Raw genomic sequence first — 20,002 nt, 5'->3', positions numbered from 1 at the left:
GAATGTGTACTAAAGCAAAGGCCTCCAGGGAGGGAGGCCTTAGGAGGATGTTAAAAGGGCCTTGGGGCCTTGATGTACCCGAGTGTCAACAACTGTTCTGTAAACCATTAACCTCCTCCCAATAAAATGAAAAAAAAAAAAATGATGATACTATACTGCATTTCTGAACCTTGCTCAGTAAATAGACCCAAAGTATTCTCATCACAAGAAAAAAATTTTGGGAGCTGTGATGGTATCAAATATTAAGGAAGTGCACTGCAAGATTATGCCTCAATATACCCAAATGGTCAATCGTTATGCGGTTCTCATGAAAGGAATATAATGCTACCTGTCAATTATACCTCAAGTTAAAAAATATATATATATATATATATATATATATATATGTATATTGGATAACTAAGAAACAACACAAACCATCCCTGTTTTATTACCACAAGCAAAAATAAACAAAATAAATCCTTTACTACTCCTGGAACCTGGATCTCCCTTTTCTACCCTGACTTACCATGTACCGATGTGTAAGAGTCAGGTGGGCCCTGCCTTTCCCTCCTTCCTTCATGCTCTGTGGGCAAATGTGGTGGTTAACAGCTCAGACTGTCCAAGTTTGGATCTTGGGTCTGCCACTTACCAGCAGTGTGACCCTGGGTAACCTATTTAGCCTCTCCCATCCCTTACTTTCTTCAAAGGAAAAGAGAGGATAAAAATAGAATCTACCTCTTAGGGCCTCCGCAAACATTAAATGGGCCACCAACTAGCAAGTGCCCACATTGTCCTGTGGTGTGTGAGGCGCCCTGTGTCAGCTGCCATCACTGTCATTTCAGACTGGAGCACAGATTTTACACAACGGCTTTCAAATTAATGCTTTGTCCTTCAGGATGAAGTGGATGGAACTGGAGGTGGTTATGCTTCGTTGAAGTAAGGAAGGAGGTGAAAGACTACTATTGAATGGTGTGGCTCATATATGGTTGGTATACAGAGAACTGAAACATAGGAACTTGCAAGAACAAATGGGGGAACTGGAAACTGTCTCTAAGATTCTGTGAGAACTATGGTGATTATCACTAAGGGTAGAGGGAAGAGAGGTTCCGTGATGGCTACAGGGTGGAGCTAAGCACTTTGAATTGTGATTATTATTTTTTAATTTTTTTTAACTTATTTTATTGTATTCATTTTAAAATTTTATTTGTATTTTAATATTGATTTGCAAAATTAAAAATAACAAGTACAACTCTGCACTATCCCCAACAACAGAGTTCTAGATGTCCAACCTCTCCATTATAACCTTCTCTTAAGGTTACAGCTATGGGTTAACTATTATTTCTACAACTATTTGTCTGTATTTGTATAGATTTGCTCCCCCCTCCCAAGGTCTCATCTTCTTTTCCTTTCCAAGTCACACATACACCTACTACTACATCCAAATGTCCCTCCCTTTTTCCTCTTCTCTTTCTGGCTCCTGATGGAGTTCAGAGCCCTCTCTGTTCATCTCCCCCTAGCATTTCTCCCCCACTGGGAGTATGGAAGAAAATTCTTTTTGTGGTGCAGAAGGTGGGGGTTCTGGCTTCTGTAATTGCTTGCTTCTCTGCTGAACATGGGCACTGGCATGCACCTTTAATGCTGTGATCTTGTAAACCATTATTAAATCATTAATAAAAATGATTTAAAACTTAAAAAATGGACAAGAAAAATTAATAGAATTCTGCTTTATTTTCCCCTTAAGATATAAGTGAACACGGTACATGTCAATGTCTTTGGACATTTTTTAGAAAAAAATATGACCAAAGAAAAATCCCTTGTGGTGGTCTGGGAGGTGGCACTGTGTAAGCATTGTACTCTTAATCATGAGGTCCTAAATTCAATCCCAGACAGCACATGTACCAGAATGATGTCTGCTTCTTTCTCTCTCTCCTCTTATCTTTCAAATAAATAAATAAATCTTTAAAAATTATTTTAAAAAACTCCCTTCTGCAACATTATGACCTATTTGTAGTAACTATCTCCAAGATCTAGTGCATTCCTTCAGAATTGTTAGGAAATCCAGATTTGGAGTAGGAAAGGAAAGAGTAGTAACTGGTCCTATAAGGGTTGACTTGCCACATCACTCAAATATGACTTAATCAAACTTGTAATATCAGAGAGATCCTTCTTCTACCTCCCCTCACTAATACCATCCTCTTGTCCCAGAAAAATTACAACAAAATAGTACTTTCATAACTAGTGACTGCATGAAGAAAATCCACCCCTTTGAAAGGAGTCCTCCACTCCCTAGACCACACCAAACATTTATTTCATTTATTTCACTCACTCACTCACTCACTCACTCACTCACTCACTCACTCACTCACTCACTCACTCACTCTGTTCTTTCGACCCCCTTATGCAGTGCTGCAAAATGGGGAAGTAAGAGCTAAGCTCTTCTCTCTTTATAACAAAGCAGAGATGCACACCTTTCACTTCTCAAGAGAAGGTGGATCCAGAGCAGAGGGCAAAAGTACAAACCAGGTGTGTCCAGAGCTGCTAAAGACTCCATTTACAGATGATGTGGGAACAGAAAACTGAGAAGAAGCTAAAAATAGCAAGTTATGATCATTTTTCCTTAGCTGTGGGAGCTGCGAGAGGGGTCGCTTCTAAACTGTTAATTATGATGTATTATTGTATTTAAAGCATATCCTCTTTTAGATCCTCATAGCCATGCCAAAGAAAGAATTCCATAATAAACCACATTCATTTTATCACTTTCCCTGTAACTCTGTGAATAAAGAGACAACTCTATGAAATTAGGATAGCTGTTCTCCTAATTTAAATTAACTCTAATGTCTTAATATGGATCTCTCCTGTGGTTATGAAACATTACCATTTTAATCTAATCTGAACCCTCAAGTATCAACTCCCTACCAAGCAAATGAATGATTCATTTTTTTCAAAATAAAATGAATCATTCTGAAATTGGGTGATTTACATCAGCGTATGAGATATTAGCTACTTGCAATATGAAAATGAGGGGAAAGTTTGCCATTTTAATTCATGTCTGGCTTTTGGGGTCCCTGATCATTTCCTACCTTATATTCAGGGACTTTTTCCGTAGCTCACTCCACTTGAAGTTCATGCTATCTAAACGCCGTTGTAAAAGGACCGCATCATCAGAGCCTTCCAGGGATCTCAGAATCTTTTGGCCATTTTCATCCAGGTTGTGGTAAATATCTGTGTGAGCTTCGATTTCACCCTGGAGGTCCTACGGGACAGAAAGGAGAAGAAGTAGGACAGAATTACCACACAAAAAGGACCCACTGTGAATGTGATTTGGGAGTGCTACAAGATATCAAGCATGGGCTCGAAAGACATTTCAAGTGGGTCAGCTAACAAGAAGACACCTCCAATGTACTCTCCTTGGTGCTTTTCATGCCATTATAGAGACTAAAATGGGCACCGTTTCAGGCACAATAAATGTATTCCTCACAACTATAGATGAGAATGTGATATATTTACAACCTTACACATTTGCAAAGCTATACCTTCTAATCCATGAACCAATGATATCGTTTTCTGGAAGTGATAGGGAATAAAATTTCATGATAAAGTACACCCTGGTGCCAATCATTTCATTACAGTGTGGGTCAGGCCATAATTTCCATGCACATTGTAGTCTAGAGTTGACTCTGACCATGAAAGCTTAGAGAGAGTAATAAACAAAGTTGTACTTGGCCTCTAGCACCAGCATATTAATGGGAATCTATCATAGGCAAGCATATTCTTGACAACAGACCATAAGTTCACCTGGGCATTACAGCATCCTACATTTACAGCATCCTTCATTTATTTGTTAGTACGATTTCCTATTTAAACAGACCATCGTAATTTTAGGCTGGACAGGTCGAATATCCATTGGACCTTGAAAATAATTACAAGAAGAGGTCATGCATTCAACCTTGGTTGGGACACACATAGATCAAGAGAATTATCAAGAGTAGAAGAATCTGACCTTCACATGGTATGTCTTCCTGTGTAACATTTTCAGCTTGAACCGGGAACTACAGCACTGATCCTGTTGCATAGCAAGCCTGAGAAAACCCAGCGACTGAAAGAGCCCTGCTTTAAAATGCCAACTTTGCTTACATTCTGTTGACAGAATGAATTTCGGAGCACAGGGCTCACCAGTCAATAGTAATAAACAGTCACTTTGTGCTCCCCGCTCAATGGTAGCCAGGCCTGTGGATGTGGGAGGGACCTCGGAGGGAGGAGGCCTGGAATATGCAACTGACAGTCTATATTAAACAGCCAACTTTTCTTATCACTTTGCCATTAGAAGCCAGCGACATTAGAAATTCATTTTCTATATGTGTCTCCGTCCTTGTTCCCAGCAGAACAGTCAAAGCCAAAGGAACATTCCTTAGAGAGCTACCGGCTACCAAGATTCCTTTCTGCCTACACAGTGAATGGCATCTTTGTACATCAACTGACTGGCTTATAAAGATTTGTATGCTTCTGTTCAACAAGTTTAAAAATTCATTCTGAAGTGCTGCTGAACAATTGGATTGATCTATGTAACTAGAAGGGCTCCCCCCCCCCTAAAGCTGAATTAAATCACTCTTTTTAAAGAAGGGGAGAAAGTGGCAGCAGTAGCACATTAGAAATTCTGAAGAACCGGCCCGTGTTTTCAGTCCCAACCTCTTAGGCACAGTATTTTGAATGTTGCAGACATAAGGTAGATGGACAATGAATGGTTCCTGTCATAAATTTTGGCAGCGAAAGTATTACCGATGAACTCTAAAAAGAATTCTGTCCCATTCTCATTCACTAGAAGACAGGAGAGGGGATATGGATAGAAATATTAATAGAGATTGAGTAGCATCTATTTCCATCCCATCAACAACAGGCTTGTTCTGGAAGGAAATAGCCTGATTTTGAAACTAGCTAATGTGGTACAAAGCTACATGCAGAAGGGAGTTTAATCCAAAATATTTCCAGTTGGTGTTTCTGTACCTGCATGGAAAACATGCTCAGCTGAATTCCCCTCTGCTTCTTCAGCTTCAGCAAGAGAGAAAAGTGAGGCTAATTTGTCAACAGAATTCAGGACCAGAAGCCACACAGATCCACGCTGTTACGATAATGCTCCCCTTTTTCTCTCTTTTGTATTACTATCCTTGTTGCATTTGATTTATTCACTGCCTAAAATTTCACTTCGCTGCACTCACACTCAGGAGCTGAAAACCAAACTTCTAGTTGTTTAAGGAAAGCGGATATTTTGATTAATGCGATCCGCTCTCTACATTAGCATGCATATAAGTGACTGATTTTTTACATCCTGCATTTATGGCAGAGACCTGCATTCAGTGAAGATATTCCTTAAGCTTATGTGTAGGATTATGTATGTCAGGAAGCCATCAGCACTGCATTGAATACCTGAGCGGTCCTCCCAGCACAGAATGTTCATTCACAACTTTGCGGATCTTCAGCTTTGCCATTGACATCATGCTGCATTTAAATATCTGTGTCATGGCATCAAAACCCAAAATAAAAATAAATCAGTGCTCAGTGAGGACTAATTCTTTGTCTAGTCATAGCACCTTGGGAACTATACCAGGAATGCAGGGGATAGATAGACATGTCTTAAGTTTTCCTAAAATCTAGAGGACTACTGAATTCATTCATATTGCCAATTATCAATTCATATTATCAATTCATATTTATGAGAATTTCCTGGAAAATTTTGATACCAGAATTAAAAAAAAAAAATCTCCCTCCTGGTAATTCCAAAGTACCTGCAGGAAGATAACTATTAGTTTATTCCTACTTCTCTATGTCTTGACAGTGCTTCACAGCAACAAATGAAAGAGGTGTGGAAGGGCTGCCAAGTTGACAGCGAAGTAAGAAATGTGCCACTTTCATTAATCCTCCTTCTGGCCTTGTGAAGTATTTTCTCTGTTAAAAAAAATGAGAGCACTGGACCAATGAGATGAGCAGAAGTAGCGCTCCAGACTGAGGTCTAACTCTGGTGCCACCATATGTCAGAGCTGAACTTTGCTCTGGTTTCTTGGTCCAGTTCTCTCTCAGAAACATAAATTAATCTAGGAAAAAATTAAAAATAAGGTACTAATTAAAAAATAAAAAATGAGATCCCGAAGGTCCTGAGTTGTTTATCCTACTTGCCTCAAGTGCCATGTCTAGATAAAGCCCATATTTCTCCCAGGCCTGGAATCTCTAGGGTGGCGCTCACTTTCCTGCATGCTGCTCTCAAGTCATACCAACTGATACTGCATCTGCTGATCCCAACATATTCAGTGCAACCAGTACCACCTCGACATGTTTCACTTCAGATTGTGTCTAGAGACATCAATTGTGGAATGACAACCCTTCAGCTTCATTACTCTGGTGAGACCTTTCCTAGCTCATAGGAGTCCTCAATTCCATTTCTGGTGGTGCACTTCTTAACAAAACTTCAAAACCTAGATATAGACCAGGGTCCATGAGATAGGGCTTATGCATACATGTAACCACAAGTTGGGGGGAAATATATACCTTAAAGCAAAAGTGCACAATAGTTTGCAGAGTCAATAAATGAATCAATCAAGTAGAAAGACCCAAAATGACACCATACCTAATTAAATAGTTTCTACTTAGACCTAGATACCTTCCTCACCTACTTCCTATCGCTCAGTAACTCCAAAGCTAACCTTAATAGACAAAGTAAGGACTACAAAAGCTGAATAAGGGCAAGAGACTGACATACTTTAATGACGACTCCTTAGTTATTACACCCAGCCACCCCATCACCTGGGGCCCTAGTCAGGGAGTCCTGGGAGTCCCACACAGACATGATGGGCCTACTAGACCTCAAACAGATCCCTTTCTCCACTGCCACTGGTCATCTCCATCAGGAACAACATAATGGACCCCTTTGGGGGCCCCTATAGGACCTTGTCCTCAATATGCATCAACAATGGTAGGGAATGTTCCATTCTCTGAAGGGAGGTTGGACAACATACTCTCCCTACCACCTGAGGAAGACGGGTCCTGAAATTAGTGCAGCCTGGAATGTTCCTAACCGTGACTACAGAATGTGAGCTCAGATCCACAGAGATGCAGAGGTTACATAGATCCCTGTGCTGAACATCCCCAGATCAAACCGATAGGGTTTACACTTTTCCCATATTTGGGAGCTATGCTCTTCCCTGACCCAGCTTTCCATCCCTTTTTCCAGAGCCATGACACCATTTCCCTAGATAATAACCTGGGTCCACCTGCGTATTAGACGTCAGGCTCAGGAAAAAAGTAGTAAAATCATGGGTCCCTTGGAATATACCTAAAACAGACCTATTAGCTTTTTCCAAAACGGAAACCCCAAATATTCATATGCAATATTCCAGCCTTTAGGTTCATGATTAGTCAACAATTAGTTCTGCTTCATATCTTAACTCTTTCTCAGCCACCAGGTTCCAGATGCTACCATGATGCCAACCTGACTTCCCTGGGCAGATGACCCCACCAATTTGTCCTGGAACCCCACCTCCCCAGGCGCCTGCCCCACTAGGGAAAGAAAGAGACAGGCTGGGGGTATGAATCAACCTGCTAACGCCCATGTTCAGCGGAGAAGCAATTACAGAAACCAGACCTTCCACCTGCTGTACCCCATAATGACCCTGGGTCCATACTCCCAGAAGGATAAAGAATAGGAAAACTATCAAGGGAGGGGATGTGATACAGGGTTCTGGTGGGGGGGAATTGTGTGGAAATGTACCCCTCTTATCCTATGGTCTTGTTTTTTATATTTCCATTTCATAAATAAAAATTATATAAATTAAAAAAAGAAAGTGTCAGAAATGAGCAAGGAGGCTGGGGAGACAGCATAATGGTTATGTAAAAGGTGTTTATGCCTGAGGTTTTAAGGCTCTAGGTTCGATCCCCAGAACCACCATAAGCCACAGCTGAGCAGTGCTCTGGAAACAAAAATAGAAGAGAGAAGAAAAGAGAAGAGGCAAGGCGAGGTGAGGCAAAGGGAGCAAAAGTACTGGCTCTTTTGACTCTAGACCTTGGGTTGTCTCCAATGCTCACCTGCCACCAGTGCTGACGGTGAGAGCACTTACAAAGGGAACAAAGCCATACCAACAAGGAGGAAAATGACAACTGAGGGGAGAGAGTAGACAACAGTGACCATTTTGATTAAAAACTGACCCATAGGGATGGATTTGTTCTTAATGAAAAATGGAATCCTGATCACCCCTTGTCACATCTCATCGTGCACTAGGCCACCTGGGACACCCATGAACAAAACACGACACAAGAAAGAGAAGTCGGGGGAGAGAAGTCAGAGCATCACTCTCACACATGAGATGTCAGGAATGGAACTTGAGACCTCATTCCTGAGCGCCCAATGATCTAGCCACTGTGTCATCTCCTGGGCAGGAGCAATTCATTCCTCTGTTTACAGGAGTCTGGTGCATGGCGCTACACAATGGTTTGAGAAATCGGCATAAGCACAGTCTGGCCATGTTCCTTTGGAATTGAGACTGGGTGAAAACCTATCCAGCTACAGGACTGAGGCAGGCTGACCTAAGATGGCGGTAAGCATTGGTGAGGAACACAAGGCTTTTTTTCTAGGAGGTGGCCATGGTGTCTCGGAGATTCTTCAGTACAATTAGACAGCATGTGCTGTAGGTAAGGAGGAGGCACGTTTGCAGGAAATTACCATCATGGTCTTTATCTTAAGGTTGCCCTTGGAAAACCATGGGGTCACAGTAAAGCAAGACGTTTGCAGAGAGAATCAAGTGGAGCTCCCAGCAGGCAGTCAATATGGACAGAGCATAGCAGGCACTGACATGCTTTAGTAGGTTTTTTTTTGTTTTTGTTTTTGGCCTCCAGGGTTATCACTGGAGCTTGGTGCCAGGACTACGAATCCACTGCTCCTGGAGGCCTTTTTTTTTCATTTTGTTGCCTTTTGTTGTTATTGTTGTCATTGCTATTGTTGCTGTTAGATTAGACAGAGAGAACTTGAGAGAGGAAGGGCAGAGGGGGAGGGGAGACAGACTCCTGCAGACCTGCTCCACCACCCTCGAAGCAACCCTCCTGCAGGTGGGGAGCCGGGCTGGAACCGGGATCCTTGAGCCAGTCCTTGAGCTTTGCTCCATGTGTGCTTAACCCGCTGCACCACTGCCCGGCCCCCGCCCAGCCCCCGCTTTAGTAGTTCTTATATTTCACTTCTGAATTCACTAGAAAATATCGTTTTCTTCCATAACTTCCCCCAGAGCCCTTTGTTTTGATGCAATGCACCACACCCAACCCAAGTCTGTGTGTGTGTGTGTGTGTGTGTGTGTGTGTGTGTGTGTGTTTGCACATGCTCCATTTTTGCTTATCTCACTCAACCTGATTCTTTCAAGTCTGATTCAAGATGAGGTAAAGGAGAAGACTTCATTGTTTTTAACAGCTGAGTAGTATTCCAAACTCCCCAAGAAAGTGATTTGGGAAAAAAGGAAAAAAAAAAAAAAACAACAACGGAAGCCACAGTCAATACAAAGCAATATATGATATATATTTTTTCCTCCCTTCAGACTTCATTCTTTACAAAGCACACTAACTAATAAATAGAGAGAAAATTCATCTGTTTTGTAATTGCAACATCAAAAGCAATAGCAGCCACAGCATCAGCATAGATAAGATTATATCCCAAACACTAAGCCGCACAGTCATGAGATGCACTCAGTAGTCTAAAAAAAATAGGTGCTATCATTATTTTCAAGTTCCACACAAGGGAATGAATCTACAGAGAGGTTAAGGGAAAATTTCTCAGCTCACACAGATAATAAATTATGGAACTGGACTTTGAACCCAGGCAGTTAAACTCCCTTAACCACTACACACATATTTTTTTCTACTAATTTCTTAAAAATTTCCCTATTGATCTTTCATATAAATTATACTCATATCTAGGGGTTGGGCAATGACACGCCCAGTAGCATGCACACATTGTCATGCTCTAGGACCAGTGTCCCCACCTGCAGGGGGAAGCTACCCTAGCAGTGAAGCAGCGCTGTGCATGTCTCTTTTCCTCTTCCTCTCTTGATCTCCCCCTTCCCTCTCAATGTTCTTCTCTCTATATTATAGATAAATGAATAAAATTAAAAACATAATAATACTCCTGTTTAAATGTCAACAAAGCTAGCACTGTCACTAGACACTGCAGAATGACATGACCTCCCGTCTTAATAATCTGGCAATTCTTACAGAGACCTGAGACAGGAAACAGAGATCTATCCAAAGCAAAAAGGAGAATCATTGAGAAAATGAGTGGAGATCGAAAAAATTACATGTAGCTCCTTACTGCAAAAGAAACAAAAAGCCAAAGGTTCTGGAACGATCACGGAGCACATTGCAGCTGTGAATACCACACGAGGATTATGAGGCAAGAGACATGCAGATGGCACAGTGGTTTGAGGTGTAGGACATCTTGTTTCTTGGAGATTTAGTCTAATTCCTTCCTTCCTTCTCCTCTGAGAGCCTAACCTCTTTCCATCAGCTCCATCATGTCTTTTTTTTTTTTTTTTTCAGTATCCAGGGAAAACATGGTAAAGTGCAGTCAAGCAGACATAGTTTGAGTCTTCCCTTTTTCTTTATCAGCTGCTCAACTTAGAAAACTATTTCATCACTTGGGTTTGACTAGATATTAAGTTGTGATATCTGCTACTGGGTTGTTTTGAATACTACATGAATTTTTTTTTTGTAAATAACTAAGAATGGGGCAAGGTGGTGGTTAACCTGGAAGAGCACACGTGGTACTGTGCATGAGGACCTGGGCTTGAGCCCCTGATCCCAAACTGTTGAGAGGAAGCTTCAGAAGTGGTAAACAGTGATGCAGGTGTTTCCCTTCTCTTTTTATCTATCATCTATCTATCTATCTATCTATCTATCTCCCCTTTTTATTTCTGTTTCTCATGCTCTACCAAAAAGAAAGCGAAAAAATGGTCACTGGGAGCAGTGGAATGGTGCAGGCACCAAGCCCTAGGGATAACCCAAGTGGCAAAATAAAACTAATCAATAGAACAATGTTCACAAAACAGCGAACCCTTAGTAAGTAATAGTGGGTGCAAAGATTTCTATTGTAATAGAAATCAAGTGGAAATCAAGTGATTGAAAAACAGTTCATGAAGCCATGGGAATTGGGTTGAGCCTTGAAGGATAGCTAGGGTTGAGAGTAGTGCAGGGAAGACTAGCATAGGAATGAGTTTGTTTTATAAAGACAACAGACTGCATATCCTGCTTGGAAGGAATGCTGAGTGCCAGGGATAAATAAGTGAATGGAGTTCACATCTTTCAAGTAGGAGTAAAGACCTTCTTAAAAGAAGATACTAAAGATAAAACACACACACACACACATGACTGATGAATGTTAAACTTATGTCACTCTGTTAGAAGTATATACACACACACAACTAACACGTATAATGTACTCTGGCATAGGACACACCTGAAACTAATATAATGTCACAATGCAATGCTATTCCATAATCAAATATGAAGATATTTATAAAAATATATTTATTTTAAATAAAACTCAGGTAGAAAACTACACCACACAATGCTATATAACATGTCATACTAAGTTATACTGTGTCAAGTAGAATGACCCACCATGCTCATAAACATAAGACAAAATTGAAAGAAAATGAAAAGTTTCTATGACTTTTGCTAGGAGAGAAATAATGAAGGGGGATGACCAGACTTTCCTTAGCACTGCAACCTTCTATCGCTTCTCCAAACAAATGGGTATACTATTCATAACTACACAGATAACAGAGTCCACATATATTCTTCCCCACACATACAGAATTGTCTTCTAAAAAGAACTCAGCAGCATGGGAAGTGGCACAGAGGGTAGGGTGTTGGACTTGCAAGCATGGTGTCCTGAGGCTGATCTCTGCCTGTGCCAGAGTGATGTTCTCTCTCTCTCTCTCTCAATTTTTTTAAATGCCCCAGCAAATGATAACTAGTTCAACTATAGCTGGAAAGCAATAAAACCAACAAGCATACCTATATGGGGGCATTGATCCAATTTCCTACCAACTCTAACTTCTGAAAATAATTAGCATGTGAATAATGATAAGTTATTAGTAATGATAAGTAATGATAAGTAATGATAAGTAATGATAAGTAATGATTAGTAATGATAAGTAATGATAAGTAATGATTAGTAATGATAAGTTATTAGTTCCTCTGTACTGATGAATTTTAATTCATTCACATAAGCTTGATACAAAAAAGTGATCTGATTTTCAAAGACGTGAAAGGTCAGAAACAGAGGCCCCATAGTGGAATTATCCTTGGGGGCTAAACTCAGAGTAGCAAGAAATGACAACTGACAAAGAAGCAGAAAGGTGGAAAGCAAGCCTCAGGCTCCAATAGTTGACCCGGGTCACACAGCATGGAAACCAGCAGCCCCACAGACATTCTCAGTGCTGAAAACCATCACCCAACTTTATGGAGAAGCAAAATAATTAATGTTAATGACGAGGATCTGGAATTCACCAGGAAAAGCAGATTTATGTTCAGCAAACTCTGCTTAAGGAGGAACCACCTGTATGTAAGCCACTTTAAATGGCTTGATCTAGCAGAGCCTTTATGAAAAGGGTTTAAAAGCAGTTAAGCAAAATCAGTGCAAACATACAAAAGCAAAACTGCCTAAACTTAGTCAGTTTTAGTGACTTGAGAAGTAGAGGTTCTAAACACACACACACATGTTGGTATGCTTCTAATTCTGCTTCTAAAACCCCTTCTGTTTCATTGGTTTAATCCCCCCTGCTTAACACTGTATTCTATTTACATAACCACTGTTAAGTAAGCACCGCCCTACCTGCAGGGCATTGGTTTAATCCCCACTGGTTCATGATGTCTTTTTGCTCCGCCCCCTCTCCTAGTACACCCTAATTTCCACCAGTCTTCTTTCACTCCACCCTCTCTATGGCACATCCTGTTTCCACCCTACTTGGCGAGTATATATAAGGACAGGACTGTGATTAGAGATAGCTTAGACTGCGCTGCATTCCACATGAATAAAGACTGAACTGCGTACCACTTAGCCATGAGTCTCTGGTCATCTCTCTCTCCTGCCCGCGAAGCTAGCCCGGCACACACACACATACACACCACATATCACACAACCTCCATGATGAGAAAAGAAAATGAAATGTTTATAACAATCTAAAAATTAAAATTAAAAAGCTTGGTTAGTGTGTGTGTGTGTGTGTCTGATTTTTATAACTAAGCAATTCATTTTGTTTTGTTTCGATAGAGACCCAAGAGAAACAGAGAGGTAGGGGAGAGAGACAGAGAAGACAGAGCCATGCAGTACTGCTCTAGCTTGTGAGATTACCGGCCCAGCAGGTGGGGACTGGGGGGCCTGAATCCAACTCGCTGTGCATGGTAACATTTGTGCTCACTGGGTGCACTGCCGCCTGTAAGCAATTTATTAACTTATTCATTTGTTTGTTTTTAACTGCCACCAGGATTATCTCTGGGGCTAGGTGGTCCTGGCAGCCATTTTCCCTTTCCTTTTCTCTTTTATTTGACAGGGTAGAGAGGAGAAACTGATGGAGCAAGAGAGAGAGGGACTTGCAACATTGCTTGAAGCTCCCCCTATATCGCAGGTGGGGACCAGGGGGCTTGAACCCTGGTCCGTGTGCATATTAATGTCTGTGCTAAGTTGGAGGTGCCACAGCCTGGCCACTGTCAATGATGCATTTTTAATGCACATTGTGAAAGTGTCAGTCTGTTATGGAGTGGAATTTTCAACTAGAAAAACCAAACAGAACCATCTTTCCAAATGGGTATATGGAGCAGCACCCCAAGAATGAAATTAGGCCTCCATCTTGGCATTACACAGGAATCCAATCTATCCACGGTGGTCCCTCCATTGGCTCAGAAGATGCAGGTGGGTCCAGATCCACAAGGCCTGGAACGTTGCCAGTGGCATTCTGTTTCCTATGTGGCCCAATGCAATGCTTTTCACAGCAGCAGAGTTGCCATCCCAAGAGAAACAAGAGTGAATTTTCGGACCACAACTTGGCTTGGAGCCTGGTTGTTCTAGGCAGATAAGGAGAGTGTTTTCGGGTTCATGGCATTGCAATGCATCTTAACCAGGCAGCTGTGGATTTAGGAGTCCAGGGGCTTGACTTTAAAAATGACTGTTATTAAGGTCCTCGGAGACTATTATCCTGCAGGGTTTGTTGTCCCTTTCATATCTCATTCGAAAAATCTCACGCTAAATACCAGAGCAGTGGCGAAAAGGGACTTGTTCTCCTGCCTCAGCACATTTCCAGATGCAAAACTTCTTTTTTTTCTTTTCCAAAATCTAATCTTGAAAAATGCCGGGTGTAGGCTGGGTTACCCCTGGGGAAAACCCAGCCAAAGCCATTTGTCAGCCCACCCTACTCGAGCCCCAAACTCCATGCCATCTGATCTTGTCTCCTTTACCTGACTCTCTGGGCTATCAAATTACTTTTGCAAACTTCAGAGCTCAAGTCAGATCTACCAGGCTGGAAGTTAAGAGAAGTATCACTTGTACACCTTGTTGACTCTTACTTTCTGTTGCTGTTCTGCTACTTAGTGTGTAGAATGTAGCTGAAGTCTTGTTCATCTTATAAGCAGGCATCACGTGCCTATTGTATATCTAAGATTTCACTAGAAGCTATGGGAACAAATTGAATGTAAGAAAGATATAGTCCTGGCCTTTCCTTCCTCCTCCCTCTCTTCCTTCCTTTCTTCCTTCCTTCTTCCCTCCCTCCACCCCATCCTCTCTTCCACAAACATTTAATGCATTAACACTTAAGTTTGTAGCAGTGTAAAAAAATACAGATGTTTCTCTTCTTGACATACATGGCATGTAAGTACAGAGAGAGCGAGGAAAAACAAGGGAGAAATATGATGAAATATAAATCTTCAGTAAAATAAGAAAATGAATGAGGTGTTATGGTGGGAGTAATCATGGCCATGCAAAAGAACTGGGGTATTCCTTGGCTGTCATAGTCAAGGGATGCCTATGTGGGCACGCTCAATGCTAGTTGTGACTTTTAAGGATGAGCAGTCACTAGTTAGAGGAGGCCCCAAAGGCACAGAAATTGTCCATGTGAAAAGTAGGTCCTTTGCCTAAGCTCTGTGGTAGGAGAGTTTGATTAGGAATCACTGAATAAGAAAGACAGGTGACTAGAGGCGACGTCAGAGAGGCTTCAGGTAGTGTGGGGTCCTGAAGTCTCATGGTAAGGGATCCATACTGTACTTCAAGTTTAATGGGCAGCAGCAGAAGCTTTTAAGGCAGGAAGTGACCTGACTTTACTCGGGTTTGACTTAGATCACTATAGTGCTCTGTGAAGATTAAAGAAGACAGGAGAGGAAACGGGAAGACCAGCTGAAGGTCAGGGCAAGAAATAATGGTGGTCTGCACTAGTGCAGTGGACAAAGGAGAGAGTGAACTGCTGTGAGACATAATTTAGACACCAGATTTCTTACACATATGAATAGACTGTGTGATGGAAGTTAAGGAGAAGCCTATTTCCAGCCTCTCTCGGTTTGTGACTTGAACAACCTGTGGATAGTAGTACCATTGACTGAAGTGACAAAAATTGGGTCAAAAGTCAGCTTTGTACTCAGATTTTTAACATCTTGGGTTTTCACTTGACTGCAAGGAAGTCAAACCCCAGGTTCAATCTCTTGCACCACCGTAAGCCAGAACTGAGCAGTGCTCTGATAAAATAGATAGATAGATGATAGATAGATTATAGATAGATAGATAAATAGATAGATAGATGATAGATAGATAGATAGATAGATAGATAGATAGATAGATAGATAGATAGATAGTAATAAAGTTAAAAGAGATGTGGGAGGAGAAAAAGGGCCTAGGACCAAGTCTAAAGGACTACCAATATTTTTTTGAGAGAGAGGAGACAGAATGGCCCAGAAGGTAACTTAGTGGACAAAGTGTTGAGTCCTCAAGCAGTAGGTAACACATATGCCAGAGTTCCACTCTGGTTCTCTCTTCCAAATAAATTAATTAAATTAATCCTAATAAAATATTTTTCTCACAAATGAGAGGGAGGAGCAAAAGAAAGAAGAGAGAAGTCAGACACAGAGAAGGGAGAAACACCATAGCATCATTCCACCATCCCTGGAGATTCCCATGGTCACCCATAGTGCTTCTATGTGGAGCTGGGGCTTGAACTCTGGGATTCACACTCTATACATCATGTACTCTGCTGGGTGGCTACATCCAAGCACCAGGACTACCAATACCCAAAGGTCAGGTAAGGGCAGATAACCTGGTTAATAAGATATAAAAGAGAAGAGAGAGAGGGCTTCAAAAAATAGAAAGTGATCAGCCATGTCAAACACTTACAGAAAGCTGACTAGTTAGAAGCTGACTCTCATGGAAAAATAACAGTTGGATTTGGCAACAAGAAAATTTACTACACACTCTGGCAAGAGCAGTTTCAATGGTGGAAAATAAGGTGTAAATATAAGAAGACAAGGAGGTTGACTACACACAACACTCGGGCTACGACTATTAGATGAGCAATAGGGAAGTGCCTCATAGGGGAAAAGGGAGCAACCAAGATTTCAGAATGTTTATTCATGTTTCCACTCTGGGCTGGTGAAGTAGCTCTCTCAGTATGCTGCTTTGCCATGTGCAACCCAGGCACAAGCACAAGCCCAGCCCAGGAAGTTTCCCTGCTGTGTTCTCTTTCTTTCTCTGCCTCTGTGTGTCTATCTTAAAGAAAAAAAAAAACAAAAAACAGAAATTAGTCATGTAGGGGCTGTAACTAGAAGCAGTCGAGGAACAATTGTAGAAGTCCACATATCTAAAGGCATGGGTATCTTAAAGGCTGGAGAAGGTGGAGTAATTATTATATGTTAGAATAAAGTAAGGCACAGAGGAACAAGCCAAACATTGACATCATAAAATCTGTGCAAGGGGTCCAGGAGGTGACAGAATGAATAAGACACTAAACTTGAAAGCATGAGGTCCTGAGTTCTGATACCGGGCATCCCATGTGTTACGGTGATGCTCTAATGTTTTAGCTCTCTCTCTCTATCTTGTGTTATTTTTAAAGATGAAATAATATAAAATGTTGGATCCGTTATGATAAAAAAAAACTCTGCCCACAAAGAGAACTAGTAATTGAGAAATTTCTGTACAAACAATGCAGCTGTGTAAGGTGGGGAGATTGCTCACTAGGTAGAGCAGAAGTTTGATGAACCTGAGGTCTGAGATTCAATCTCTTGCACTGCATATGTCGGGGCTGAGTGGTGATCTATTTCTCACTCTCACAAAAACAAACTAGTGAATAAATCGACAAGCAACTATTTAGATTCTAACTTTCCCACTGATTAGCTTTCAAATCATGAGAAAATTATAAATGATTTCTAAGTCTTTTGTATTCATAAGTTGGAAGAGTCCTATGAACAGACAGGAGAATCAAAGTGTATTGCCTGATCCTTTGAGGGCCTACTTGCTTTCCTCTATGACTCCAAGTCGAACTAGCAGAGAAGGCGCAGGGCCATTCCAAGGGAAATGAACATGAGAGTCATAGCAGCAGACAGGTACCACAAGGCTGCACTTGAATGCCACCAAATCAGATCTGATGCCAGACAGATAAGAGTCCATTGTAACTGCCCAGCAGGCAGTTTTCAGGGTGAACAGATACCAGGAAGGAATGAATGGATGCAGGATATTCTGCTCAGAGTCAACCCCAGCCACTCATAAACCAAAACAGGGAAGGCTCCAGAAAAAGGGAGAACACAAGGAGCAGGGGTGCCACTCCCATCACCTGCTCACACATGACAGGAACTGCTGGGCCTGTGACTCAGATTCCTCCTCTTGCTCTTCCTTTGGAAGGTGGTGTTTGCAAGAGTGGAGCTACCCACAAGCACATTTTAGAGACAGACATATTATTTTTAGGTTTCAATTTCCCAGGAGTTAGGCAGGTATTATATATGCTATGTTTTATACACAACACACATACACATATACACACACTTTTGTGCCAAATAAATGCCAAAGACAAGATACAGGAGACCCTCTAACTAAAATGTGTGTCCTATTAGGCATATCAGAAGTATAGAGGGATAATTTTAAAGAACACAAAATCCTGAGAAAGAGTAGACACAGAAACACCATATTGCTGGGAAATTGTGCAGATGCAGTCACAGCCGCCATGTTGTCCCCTCAGGTTATTGCCAGTTCCCACGACAGTTAATACGATATTCTCAGAGTACCTTTCCCAACCAATCCTGTCCAGACTCGTCACTCCCGGTTTTTGCCCTATAAATCCCTCCTACTTCCGCCTCTCTCTCTTTTGCCCACTTTTCACATCGGTGATTAGACGCAGGGAAGGGTGCTGCGCAAGGTGGCCATTTTTGCTAGCTCCACGTGGCTCGAACCACTGCACTCTCACCCAACTCTGAGGTGCCCGTGCAAATAAATATTTGTGTTCCCTCTTTGCTCCGGATCTCCTCTATCTCTCCTCCGCAGTGCAGCCCGACACCATATGGTATGTTTTTCAAAGTTGAGATATCATGGACGCAATGGTGATATCCTCTTGTCTCAATATTTATGATAGAAAAAAGAACCCCATGCCTCTATGATGCCAGTGCTAGGAGGTAAATCAAGTAGTGCTTAGGAAGACTGAGAATTTGACTAATACATCTACAAGTCATGTAAAATCTTTGACTGAGTTGCATTGTTATTTAGGATACTGCCATACTGCTCCATTGCATTTCCAACATGAGACCTTTCCCCAAAGATCACTGTCAATGACAACCATAAGAGGCTGTCATACAGACTCCAGATTGCATGTTGAAGTCACAGAGATAAGACAACCACGTATGTGAAGTGCACATTACCAAAGGTACTTTTGGGACTGGTTTGTCAGAATGATTAAAGATAGCTGTGCTTATCTGAGAAAGGCCAGATGGATCTTTCTAACAGTGAAAGATACTTATTATCACAGAGTCATGGATGAGGGACAGGGATGGAGTAAGGGGATGAAATGGGGCATGAAAATCCACTCCCTACAAATCCTTTACCTCCACTCTGTGAAGTAGACCAGCTGTAAAGTTCTTCCTGCGCTGAGGAAATTACAATTTGAAGTGATGAAACTGTCCAAATCTCACAGCAGTCATATGGCCAAATCTGGGTCAGACCATGAACCTGGCTCAATTTATGTTATTTTTCTTCCCCAATCCTTCTCTCACCTCTCTAATACAAAGAAAGTTACAGCTGATTTGAGCTACAGGTAATATACAATGCAATCCTTGACTAATTAAAGTTTCAAAACTGTACCGTGATACTCTGAGGGGAAAAAGTAGGCATCTGAGTTAGTTTTCAGTTAGATATTAAGTTATTCATTCCTCCTCAGTCAACTCAGATCTGATAACCTTAATGATTTTGAATGGCTCTAAATGAACAAAATAGATTATTCTTCTTAAAACAGACAACACTCTTCCCATGGACCAAATACACATCTGGTTATATTTATCTATACAATTTGTCTATATTATGTAGACTGTTAAAAGTTAGGAAAGCTCTTATTTTCTGAATTTCTTAGTCACTGAGCTATTTTTCCCTCTAGAGAAACACTGCAGTTCAAGTTTGTATATTGGAAAGAAGCAATTAGCTGATGTCAAGTCTCATCTTATCCCAATGGCAATATGGAAGAAGAAGGCAAGAACATATGGCCAAGTGCCATAATTATTTTTGATGATGCACTAGAAATCATAACAGTCATGTAGTTAATTTTTCGTGGTTTGTTTTAATTATGAATGTTGTAAATGCGGAACAACAACTTCATTCCACTCCCCCTCCATACACTCAAGAAAGAACCTCTCATAATATCATGACACAATCTCAAAACAACACTACAGTGAGGCAATTGCTTAGAACAAAAGTTACCAATGTAATCAATCTAAGACATTTCTATTTTATTCAATACTTTGAATAAAGTGACAGTTTCCAAATAGT

The 20,002-nt window shown here is 41.2% G+C and overlaps 1 protein-coding gene across 8 annotated transcripts in view; it reads right to left on the bottom strand.

The window, feature by feature from the left end:
• DMD (dystrophin) overlaps positions 1–20,002 on the bottom strand; it is a 2,449,111-nt gene that overhangs the window by 427,194 nt on the left and 2,001,915 nt on the right. For 7 of the 8 annotated variants that reach the window (XM_060182733.1, XM_060182732.1, XM_060182735.1 and 4 more), the window contains one exon: positions 3,063–3,235. In XM_060182733.1, coding sequence (XP_060038716.1) covers positions 3,063–3,235 — 173 coding nt within the window. Of the gene's footprint in view, positions 1–3,062; positions 3,236–3,982; positions 4,068–20,002 lie in introns of those variants that run through there. The other variant, XM_060182739.1, reaches the window with a different exon arrangement.

The sequence above is a fragment of the Erinaceus europaeus genome, chromosome X (genome assembly GCF_950295315.1).
Source record: "Erinaceus europaeus chromosome X, mEriEur2.1, whole genome shotgun sequence".
NCBI classification, from domain to species: Eukaryota; Metazoa; Chordata; class Mammalia; order Eulipotyphla; family Erinaceidae; genus Erinaceus; species Erinaceus europaeus.
This window is presented reverse-complemented; position numbering and strand designations above follow the sequence as displayed.